Source organism: Danio rerio, chromosome 25, assembly GCF_052040795.2.
Source record: "Danio rerio strain M-AB ecotype USA chromosome 25, GRCz13ab, whole genome shotgun sequence".
Taxonomy (NCBI): Eukaryota; Metazoa; Chordata; class Actinopteri; order Cypriniformes; family Danionidae; genus Danio; species Danio rerio.
Window position 1 is genome coordinate 36,927,374 of NC_141045.1, and position 12,547 is coordinate 36,939,920.

The following is a 12,547-nucleotide window of genomic DNA, read 5'->3' on the forward strand; positions in this document are numbered from 1 at the left end:
TAATAGCTTTTTAACAGTTATTATATATAAACATAGACATCACCTATATACTATATAGATGCAGGCTATGTGTACATGTTCAATGAAGTGTATTAAGTGTGTATGTTGTCATGTTCTTGTCTGAAATGGCAGGGGTCTCACCGTCGAGGTATTGTCCCGGCGGACAGCTAATGAGCGGGCACTTTCCATACAGCGGGCGAATGGAGCCACTGCATCGCTCACAGTCTCGGGGCCCGGGGCCACGGCAGGACAGACAGGAGCGGTGACAGGCCTGACAGCGCCAGCCTCTGACGTCTTTATAGGAGCCGGCGGGACACTCTTTCACACAGGTGCCGTCTGACAGACACACAACAACAATTACAGTTACTGTAGCATCACTATCATCAGTATTTATCACACACAAACATCAACAATAAGGACTGTTTACAGCACGGGTGTCAATTCCAGTTCCTGGAGGGCTGCAATCCTGCAGTTTAGTTTTAACCCTATTTAAAGACACCTGATTAAACTAACTAAGTTCTTCAGGCTTGTTTTAAACCTATAGGTAAGTGTGTTGGAGTAGGGTTGGAACTAAGCTGAGCTGCAGCCCTCTAGGAACTGGAATTGACACCTGTGGTTTACAGCATACAGAAACACTCGAGCACTGACGATTTCTGTAATATTAGCGGTGTTGTGGTTTTGTTGCTGGTCAAATATGGATAAATATCACTGTTGGGTTAAAAAAAAAAAAAAAAAAGGTCATTCTTTTATTTTCCTTCGGCTTAGTCCCTTATTTATCAGGGGTTGCCACAGCGGAATGAACCACCAACTATTTCAGCATATGTTTTACGCAGTGGAAGCCCTTCCAGCTGCAACCAAGTACTGGGAAACATACACACACACACACACACACACACACACACACACACACACACACACTCACTCATACACTACTGCCAATTTAGCTTATTCAGTTCCCCTATAGCACATGTGTTTGGACTGTGGGGGAAACGGGAGCACACGGAGGAAACCCTCACCGACACGGGGAGAACATGCAAACTCCACACAGAAAAGCTAACTGATCCTGCCGGGACTCAGCGACCTTCATGCTGTGAGGCGATTGTGCCTTAATTATGCCTTTTTGATGAGTTTAAGTTACTTCCGTATTAGCTTCACGAGGGAGAGCAGGGTGTTGCCGCTTAGTTTTAACTTGATGTTGAGTCAAATATGGACAAACACAGGCATTTTTAGAGTGTACGAACCAATTCACAGCACTAACCTGCACACATTTTGCATTAACCTCATTTGCATCAATCTATTTCCTATTCAAATGAGTGAGATAGTGCTGCTGTGCACAAAATATCCTTTCCCTGAAGCCGCTATGCTGACGCAGGCATTTTAGCCCCACCCTCTTTTGAAAAGAGCACAATCTCATTTGAATTTAAAGAGACAGTCACCAAAGCACCACGATTAGTATCAAAGCTGAAAAGGGGCAGTTTCAGAGAGTTATAAAACATTATTAGTGTGGTATTTTGAAATGAAACTTCACTATACACACTCTTGAGCACAGGTGTCAAACTCGGTTCCAAAAGGGCCGCAGCTCTGCACAATTTAGTTCCAACCCTAATTAAACACACCTGATCAAACTAATTGAGTCCTTCAGGCTTGTTTGAAACCTACAGGTAAGTGTGTTGGAGCAGGGTTGGAACTAAACTGTGCAGGGCTGCGGCCCTCCAGGAATTGAGTTTGACACCCCTGCTCTAGAGATATCAAAGACTTCTGTACATGCTGTAAAAACTTTCAACCCGATGCATCCAGTGTTTTTATATATATATATATATATATATATATATATATATATATATATATATATATATATATATATATATATATATATATATATATATATATATATATATGTATATATATATATATATATATATGTATATATATATATATATATGTATATATATATATATATATATACATATATATATATATGTATATATATATATATATATATATATGTATATATATATATATATATATATATATATATATATATATATATATGTATATATGTATATATATATATGTATATATATATATATATATATATGTATATATATATATGTATATGTAGGTAGAATTAATATATGGGTAATATGAGTAATTAGTCAAATACATAATTAATCATTATGCAAATATTTCATACTGTTACACCTCTACACCAAACCATGCAAAGTAATGCGGCTAAAACAGACTGTCCTGCTTTAAATGACGGCAAAAGTTGTTTTTAAATTAAATGAAGGAGATATTCAGCAAAGTGTCACCAGTTTTATTATATAATAATGTTAAAAATCGTATCTAAGCTAAGTATTCATTTGTGTGTGGTTTTTAATTGTATATTTATTAACCCTTGTGTACTGTTCAGATTGACTCCCCTTTCGTTGTGTTCGGGGCTGTTTTTGCCCCATTGACTTCCATTATAACTGCATTTTTTGATTGCAAAGCCATGACAGCATATAATCATGCATGCTTGATTGTTGCTGGTTTTCCCTGTTGGTAAGAAGTCTAAAGTGTCATATTTATTGTTTATCGTCAGTTGGCATTATTAACCCTTTAGATAGGCCTCTGCAAACAAGTTTCCGACTTTACATGGGGTAAAACAGCAGATTATAGTGCGAGTGTGCAGATATACACTTACTATGTTTACTACTGTTCGTTCTGAGAGTTAAGTTGCTTGTTATATTTTCAAACTTATCAAGGTAAGTGCGCAAAGGTCTCTTACACACACACACACACACACACACACACACACACACATAAAAGCCATAAACTAAGCTTTTTTTGCACTGCAACTGATGATCAACAGTAAAAGTCTGAAATTTTACCTCTTCCCAACAGGGAAGACCACCAACAATCAAGAATGCATGATTTAATGCTGTCGTAGCTTTACAATCAACAAAATGTGATCATAATGCAAGTCAATGGGGCAAAATCAGCCCCAAACACAATGAAAGGGGAGTCAATTTGAGTGTGGTGTTTGAGTTTTTGAAAAATTTCAAAGCATTTTCCCAAAATATGTGTCAAAATAAGATTTGTCACCAAAAATGATTCCATTTGCTGAAACCCAGAGTAAATCGTGGACAAATTAAGACTCAAAATCCACCCAAAGGGGATGAAAACATCCTCAACAACACACGATTTAATAATGTTTTTGCATGAAAATGCCATTAAATAACAATATATATAATATGATATTAAAGGGTCTAAAACGGCAATGGCTATGAGACAGGAAAAGCAGCAGCCAGTTCACGCACTGTTGAGGAAGTATCCGGTCTGACAGGTGAGACACAGCGATTCGCTCCTGCAGTCCACACAGGGCTCCACACAGGCGATACACAGGCCTCGAGCGCGCTCCTCGAAACTCCTCTGCGGACAGTGCTGACGACACTGCTGTCTGTATCTAAACACAAAACACAACCGTCACACACTCCACAGAAACATTCACTGCTGCAGCGTCTAGGAGCAGAGCAGGATTTCAGCGTTCTGCAGAACACACACAATCCAGTATAGAACACAGTTAATAGAGTTCCTAATGTGGCTCTTTCATGTGAACGGCATTATCTTTACACTTTTATTTTGACAGGTTTGTGTTGTTGTCTGAATGTGCTAAGATGGATAGATAGACAGATAGATAAATAGATAGATAGATAGACAGACAGACAGACGGATAGATACAGACGGATAGATACAGACGGATACAGACAGATAGATATAGATAGATATAGATGGATGGATGGATGGATGGAAGGACGGATGGATTTATGGATGGATAGATGGATAGATGGACGGATGGATGGATAGATAGATGGACGAATGGATAGACGGATAGATGGATGGATGAATAGATAGACGGATAGATACATAAACGGATGGATGGATGGATGGATGGATGGATGGATGGATGGATGGATGGATGGATGGATGGATGGACGGGTGGGTGGGTGGTTATGTAGATAGATGGATGGATGGATAGGCAAATAGACAGATGGATGGATGGATGGACGGATAGATAGATAGATAGATAGATAGATAGATAGATAGATAGATAGATAGATAGATAGATAGATAGATAGATAGATAGATAGATAGATAGATAGATAGATAGATAGATAGATAGATGGATAGATAGATGGATAGATAGATGGATAGATAGATAGATAGATAGATGGATGGATGGATGGATGGATGGATGGATGGATGGACGGGTGGGTGGTTATGTAGATAGATGGATGGATGGATAGGCAAATAGACAGATGGATGGATGGATGGACGGATAGATAGATAGATAGATAGATAGATAGATAGATAGATAGATAGATGGATAGATAGATGGATAGATAGATGGATAGATAGATGGATAGATGGATGGATGGATGGATGGATGGACAGATAGATGGACAGACGGATGGATGGATAGATAGATGGATGGATGGACGGATAGATGGATGGACGGATAGATGGATGGACGGATAGATGGATGGATGGACGGATAGATGGATGGATGGACGGATAGATGGATGGATGGACGGATAGATGGATGGATGGACGGATAGATGGATGGACGGATAGATGGATGGACGGATAGATAGACGGACGGATAGATAGACGGACAGATGGATGGACGGATACATGGATGGACGGATAGATAGACGGATAGATAGATAGATAGATAGATAGATAGATAGATAGATAGATAGATAGATAGATAGATAGACGGATAGAGGGATAGATAGATAGACGGATAGAGGGATAGACGATGGATGGATGGATGGATGCGAACAGACGGATGGAGTTAGAATTTTTTTTTTTCTTGTTTAATATTTCCCAAATGATGTTTAACAGATTCAGGAAATTTTCACAGTATGTCTGATAATATATTTTCTTCTGGAGAAAGTCTCATTTGTTTTATTTAGGCTAGAATTAAAGCAGTTTTTATTTTATTATACCATTAAGCCCACTTAAGCAATATTTTTTTTTTCGACAGTCTGGCTAACAAAGCATTTGGAGCAGCTTCACAGCACTTTTAGCCTTTGTAGACTGACTTTACAATCAAAGCATGAGGGATATAATGAAGACTGAGAGACTGTAGGAGCTCCAGGCTAGAGGAGTAACCCGAGAACTAAACCACAGCAGAGAAATGAACACCATCCCAAAACCACACACACACTCAAAAAAACAAAACAAAAAGACATTTGATGTTTCAGCTCATTTTAAATAAGATTTAACAAACAACACAATTCTTAAGTTTTTTTTTTTTTTTAGACAACTTATTTGTTTTATGTCCAATCAACTTGAATTTGTAAAAACAAATAATTGAACTCCTTTGTTGTCTCAACACAAATCGATTGTGTGGAACCCAGCATTTTTACAGTGCTTTTATTTTTATTTTTTATAAAATTAGCTTTTATTCTAGCCTAAATAAAACAAATAAGACTTTCTCCAGAAGATGAAACATTGTAGGAAATACTGTGAGATTGTTATTATATCATTATAGGAGATGCTGTCCTTGCTCTGTTAAACATCATTTGGGGAATATTTATATCACAGGAGGGTGAATAATTTTGATTCAACTCTAAACATTTTTATTTTTATACCCACTATTGGTTGTGAAGAGCGTGGCGGACAGACTGTCCCGTCTGAGACTCAGCGGTGCCTCGCTTTAGTACTCAAGAATTAAACAAGATGTTTGAGCGCGACCGCAGACAACCGATGCCATGACAACAGCACTGGCTCAAAGAAAGCACGAGGAATGTTCAGCGGATTAGCACTGCTCTTTTCCTCTCTGAGTGGACATTCATTAGTCAGGACTCGCTACGAGACACAGAGTCCTTCAGCTTCATCCCGAAACGGGGCTCAAATTAGCGAAAAACTCATAAGAGGAGCCTCTATGCGGAGCTCAGGTAACCGGCTGTGAGACTCGACCCGAAGTGAAATCTGATGCACGCACTAGCTGGAGGCCAAAACACACAATCAAACCTCTGTTCTGGCACTCTGGAATGAGCTTCAGATGAGCTGTGTGAAATCAAACCGTGCGACGTTTATTTTGCTAGCGCACATTATTGCGTTTAAAGGGGCGGTCCTTCTGTGATTATCAGATTGCCGCTTCAGCCAAAACATTCTTAGCCACGCCCCTCATACTGTTAGTTTGCTATGAGTGAATGATGCGTAAAAAGAAGGCCCCGCCTTCCTACTTAATATTCATTTTCGGTTGGAAGCACATCAACATACTTTGAGTCCACATCAAGCTGTGACTGTTCTTTTATTTTTCATATTGTAATGCAGTTACTAGGGAAACGGAATATTAAATGAGAAAACAGTGGGCGTGGCTCTTTTTTTTCTACTGCGAGCTGATTGGATGTAGTATAGACATTTCAAGCTGAGGTCACACTTGACTTTTCTTCCCATAGACTTCCATTCATACGCACGCAAATACGTCAGACCGGAAACGCAGGGTCATGCGTTAAATTTCGCAGGTCGATCCAATGCAAAGTTCAAGCTTGGTGAACTCTAACCTGCGAAATCGCGTCACTTGAGACCAATCGAGAATCGAAACATGACCTCAGGACATAAATTTAAAGCAATCGCTCGCTTTTTTAATGTCCAATAAATTTGTTTAATCCCGCCCCTTTTCGCAGCGCCGCATGACAGAATATCGCATGCTCAAACTCTAATGTGACCGCAGCTTTATTCAGAAAGGCTCAGGGAGAGTTATTACAACCTAACAGACTCCTCCTGCTCACCATTTTGGTTTGTTGTTAAAACTGACAGCTGGAGGGGGCGTGGTTAAGTGTGTTAGCCACACCCAATACCATCAGACAGACCTAATCTGAGAATTTATCTGAAAACAAACAGGAAGTGCTTTTTCTGATTTCAGTTAAAGATTACAAGGACAAAGTCTATTTCTGTTCTTAATCACACACACAGATGAATTGTTCACCACAAAACTAGCAATGTGAGCTCAAAATCAATGTGGTTAGTTTTGATAGGAAATCTCTGAAATATGCAACGGAAACTTACAGGAAGTGTCCGTCTGTGCAGCTGCTGCAGACCTCCGGATCGTCTGTTGAGGACACAAACCACACAATTGTTATTTTATTGAAGCCATTTCCAGGATAAAGGCTATCATTTGGTTGGCTAAGCGTTTTAGCATAATAAACTACTAATTAGCTGCTTATTAATAGTTTGTGAGGTACAGTAGTAGTTGTGTTAAGGTATTGAGTAGGATTACAAAATAAGACTAGTAAAAATAAGTGCTAATAAACAGTTAATATATTAATAATAGACAGGTAATAATAAGCAGTAAAGGGTGTGAATGGCAGTGGTGTAAAGTAGCTAATTACAAATACTCAAATGACTGTAATGGAGTAGATTTTCTCAGAAATTGTAATTTAGTGAGTAGTTTTATAAATGTGCGCTTTCACTTTCCCTTGAGGACATCTTTAGTGCTGTATCAGTACTTTTACTCCACTACTTTCCTTCAACCTGCAGTCACTACTTTATTTTTTCCAGTCCATGGGGATTTAAAAAATCAGTCCTGCACTGAAAAAATATTCAGAGATGATTCCTTGGATTTACTCAATTTTTTTATGTTAAGTGTTTGTAAACAATTTATATAGGCTGAATTTAAACAAACTAATTAAGTTGAACATTGTAACATTTAATTTTGTTTAAGTTCAACACAAATAAATTGTTTGCAAAAGTTCTGCAGACATTTTTTTCGGTGTGATTCCTGTCAAATCAAATCGCACACAGAAGGTAAATCGCCTCATAATGAACTACCCCAAGACTTGGGCGATTTCTAATTGCAGCAAACTGTTTGGAAGCAGGTGACGCAGTGGCGCAGTAGGTAGTGCTGTCGCCTCACAGCAAGAAGGTCGCTGGGTCGAACCTCCGCTCAGTTGGTGTTTCTGGAGTTTGCATGTTCTCCCTGCGTTCGCGTGGGTTTCCTCCGGGTGCTCTGGTTTCCACCACAGTCCAAAGACATGAGTTATAGGTGAATTGGGTAGGCTAATTTGTCCGTAGTGTATGAGTGTGTGTGTGTGAATGTTTCCCAGAGATGGGTTGCAGCTGGAAGGACATTCGCTGCGTAAAAATGTGCTGGAAAGTTGGCGCTTTGGCGACCCCGGATTAATAAAGGGACTAGGCCAACAAGAAAATGAATGAATGAATGAATGTGTGGAAGCATTAAGTGTCCAAAATCTTTACACTCATTGACCCAGAGACTGTTTGGATGCATGATAAAAATATGACGGATGTTTACTGTATGATGACCAAAATGACCTTAAACACCCAGCATGCACAAGACGTCAACATGTTGTCAGATTGACTCTGTACCCCAGTGCCACAGTGATGTTGCATTTTGTTTGGAAATGAAAATTGGGTTGACGTCAGAACTCAACGTCCGGCCGATGTTAATGTCCAACGTTCAACCTAAAACCAACCAAATATCAACATCTAATGATGTTACAGCTTGACGTTGTGTGGACGTTACCACTTTGACGTCTATCAGATGTTGGATGCCGTACCTGATAAATAAATGTCAGTATTTGACGTCAGTATGACGTTGGTTTAAGATGTTGGCTTAACGTTGGATTTTGGTCGCTTTCCAACACAACCTATAATCAACCAGATATCATCGTCATTTGATGATGTTATTGAACATCAAAATAATCTCGTTAGACACTAGCTAGACATTGAGTTTCGGTCACCCGACTTCACGACCTAAATCTAACCTAATATTAACGTCTCATAATGTTGTGTGCCTGCTAGGCAATAACTGAATGCACTACAGAATGTTACGTTTACAAACACATGCACAAATTACATGTAAATCATCAGCTTTTAACAGCGCAATACTCACTACTCGTTACTCGAGTACTCTACTTGTTTACTCATACCTTGAGTAATATTCACAACAGATACTTTTACTCTACTCGCACTACATTTTTAGGCAAGTAATGGTACTTTTACTTGAGTATGATTTTTCAGTGCTCTTTCCAGCACTGGTGAATTGATACTTGAACTAAAGTGTTATCTTTTTTTTTTTCGGAAAAATTCGAAAACCAATAGTAGTGATATATTTTGCTGACTTGTGTACTTGCATTAACGCAAATTATACAAAGAACGTTCAAATATAGAGAAATGAGCTATTTTACCTTTAAGTGTGGCCATGCTAATGACGTCAAACACACTTGATTTCTAGTTTTTATTTTCAGAAAACACAGCAACACCGAAGAATAATTAATATTTTATTTGATTTTATTAGATGCAGAGCAGCGTTAAAGTGATGGCTGCTTTTAAAAGCAGAGTTTGCATTTTTGCGTCAAGTGGGCTTGACAATCCACTTGTAGAAACACGCTTCTCTCTCTAAAAATATATACAGTTGAAGTCAGAGTTATTAGTCCCCCTGTTTATTTTTTCACCCAATTTCTATTTAACAAAGATTTTTTTCAACACATTTCTAATCATAATAGTTTTAATAACTCATCTCTAATAACTGATTTATTGGTAACACTTTACAATAAGGTTCATTAGTTAATGCATTTACTAACATGAACTAATCATGAACAACACATGAACAGCATTTATTAATCATAATTGAACATTTACTAATGCATTATTGACATCCAACTCCATGCTTGTTAACATTAGTTAATGCACCATGAGTTAACATGAACTAACAATGAACTACTGTATTTTCATAAACTAACGTTAACTAACATAAACACAGTAGTAGATGTATTGTTCATTGTTTGTTCATCTTAGTAAATGCCTTAATTAACATTAACTAATGAACCTTATTGTAAAGTGTGACCGATTTTATTGTATCTTTGCCATGATGACAGTAAATAATATTTGACTAATAATAATAATAATAATAATAAATCTTATTTGTATAGCACTTTTCCAACATACATGCAACTCAAAGTGCCTCGCAAACAACAACAAAAAAAGCATTAAAATAGACCACATAAACTTGTCACAAACTCTGATAAAAGCATTCATGTACACAAAATATAAGCATATATCCACATGATCACGCACACAATAGTCCTTACATATGCAAGCACACACAAACCTACAACAATATAGATAAAATGCATACACCTTAAAAGCTTGTGTATTCATACGCAATTTTAAAAAGATGTGTCTTAACACGCTTTTTAAAAACAGGAATACTAGGGGAGTCTTTCACTTCAAGAGGGAGACAGTTCCAAACTTTTGGAGCATAATGGCTAAAAGAAGTGATCGCATCAGGTTTACAGAGTAAAATTCTAATAGCCCAGCGCTAGAAGAGCGTAGCAAACGGTTTGGATTATATTTTGATAAACAGTCGGAAATGTAGGAAGGTGTCATGTTGTAAAGTGCTTTATAAACCAATAAAGAATCTTAAAATCTATTCTTTGGTGCACGGGTAACCAATGTAATTCTATTAATATGGGTGTGATGTGCTCGCATTTCTTCAATTTCATTAAAACTCTGGCTGCTGCATTTTGTATCAATTGCAACTTCATTATAGAACTCTTAAGTAAACCAGTATAAATAGCTTTGCGATAATCAAGCCGAGAGAAAATAAAAGCATGAATTAATTTCTTGGCATCATCTAGGTATTTCATCTAGATATTTTTCAAGACACTTCTATACAGTTTAAAGTGACATTTAAAGGCTTAACTAGGTTAGTTAGGGTAACTAGGCAGGTTAGGGTAATTAGACAAGTTATTGTATAACGATGGTTTGTTCTGTAGACAATCGCAAAAAATAAATATATTGCTGAAAGGGGCTAATAATTTTGACCTTAAAATGGTTTAAAAAAAAATTAAAACTACTTTTATTCTAGCCGAAATAAAACAAAAGACTTTCTACAGAAGAAAAAATATTATCAGACATACTGTGAAAATTTCCTTGCTTTAAGCATAATTTGTGAAATAAATATATATATATAAATATATATAATTCAAAGGGGGCAAATAATTCTGACTTCAAATGCAGTTGACAAAACCTACCAACCAAAGAATTGGCAGTCATTTTCAACACGTACAGCTGCAGAAAAACCCATGTTTGCATTTTCTTCTGTCACTGAACATTATTTAGTGTCTAATCCTGGTTAGAGTAATGTCATACACATGAAAACCGGCTGAGAATTTAAAATATAGTAGTGTTCTGGCTCAGAGAAAGAGATGAATCCTGTTCTTGAGGCAGTTGTTTTGCTGACTACGGCTGATCGTACAACATTTCTTCTCTTACAAATGGCCGTCGAAAGCAAAAATGCCATAAAAATGCCACGTCATATTTTGTAAGAAAGTAGAACATGCTTTATTTCTGGAATAAACGGCTCAAAAAAACATCTTAACTATACTCTGGTTGTTCTGCTGTCATTTCTCAACGTAAAACAGATGCATGACAGAACAACAACAGAACAATTAACAAATTAATTGCACTGTTAAAATCATGAAATGATTGTAAAAAGTGTGTTATTTACCTGTGGAACATGTTTTACAGCCGATACCGCAGTCGATGCATTCTTGTGTGTCTGGGTCTTGAACCTGACCTGTGGTTCAGGAAATCGCATGAGCGTTAGTCACGGTGTAAATTAATAATGCATGATTGTTTATGATTGATAATTACTTTTGTCTTGAATTTGACTGGATGAGTGGCATTCAAGCTCTAGTTTGTTTCCATTGTTAAATTAATTCACAGAGTAATACATAGTGAAACGTTTATGGAAAATGGTGTTAAATATCAACTGAAATAGTAAAATGCTCATTTTACGACTCCCCTAGAGTTAAACAGTTGAGTTTGACCATTTTTTAAATCCATTTAGCTGATCTCCGGGTCTGGCAGGAACACTTTTAGCTTAGCTTAGCATAAATCATTGAATCGGATTAGACCATTAGCATTTCGCTCAAAAAATCCAAAAAAGAGTTTTAATGATGTTCCTATTTTAAGCTGAACTCTTCTGTAGTTTTATCGTGTACTACACTGCCATTTTCTTCGTCAGAATGAGAGAATAGTTTCTAGATTTATTGGTGTAATAATCAGCCAACTGGTTTGTGATTAATCATTCACAGAGAAATACATATTTGAGGAAACTTACAGGGAAAATGGTTTTAAATATCCACTGAAATGGTATAATGCTCATTTTACAACTCCCCTAGAGTTAAACTGTTGAGTTTGACCATTTTGTTAATCCATTCAGGGGATCTCTGAGTCTGGTGGGAGCACTTTTAGCTTAGCATAAATCATTCAAGTGGATTAGACCATTAGCATCTCCCTCTCAAAAAAAAAAAAAAGTGTTTTGATGTTCCTATTTTATGTTGAACTCTTTTGTAGTAACATTGTGTATTGAGGCAGACAGAAAATGAAAAAAATGTCTATTTTTGGGTCAATATATTTTTAGTAATACATGTTTAGGGAAATGTTCAGGGAAAATGGTGTTAAATATCAACTGAAATAGTATAATGCTTATTTTACAGCTTTTAAACCATATTTCTTTTTACCA

The 12,547-nt window shown here is 37.1% G+C and overlaps 2 protein-coding genes across 3 annotated transcripts in view; one reads left to right on the plus strand and one right to left on the minus strand.

The window, feature by feature from the left end:
* The window catches only part of otud7a (OTU deubiquitinase 7A), a 192,211-nt gene that overhangs the window by 62,471 nt on the left and 117,193 nt on the right, over window positions 1-12,547 (plus strand). For both annotated transcript variants that reach the window (XM_087312550.1, XM_087312552.1), the window contains one exon: window positions 133-329. The gene's annotated coding sequence lies outside the window, so the exon portion shown is untranslated. The remainder of the gene's footprint in view (window positions 1-132; window positions 330-12,547) is intronic.
* LOC100330575 (cysteine repeat modular protein 2) overlaps window positions 1-12,547 on the minus strand; it is a 51,438-nt gene that overhangs the window by 24,343 nt on the left and 14,548 nt on the right. Inside the window, exons 3-6 of the mRNA XM_087312548.1 lie at window positions 11,528-11,596; window positions 7,066-7,108; window positions 3,303-3,448; window positions 142-336 (exon numbers count right to left, since the gene is read on the minus strand). Coding sequence (XP_087168674.1) covers window positions 142-336; window positions 3,303-3,448; window positions 7,066-7,108; window positions 11,528-11,596 — 453 coding nt within the window. The remainder of the gene's footprint in view (window positions 1-141; window positions 337-3,302; window positions 3,449-7,065; window positions 7,109-11,527; window positions 11,597-12,547) is intronic.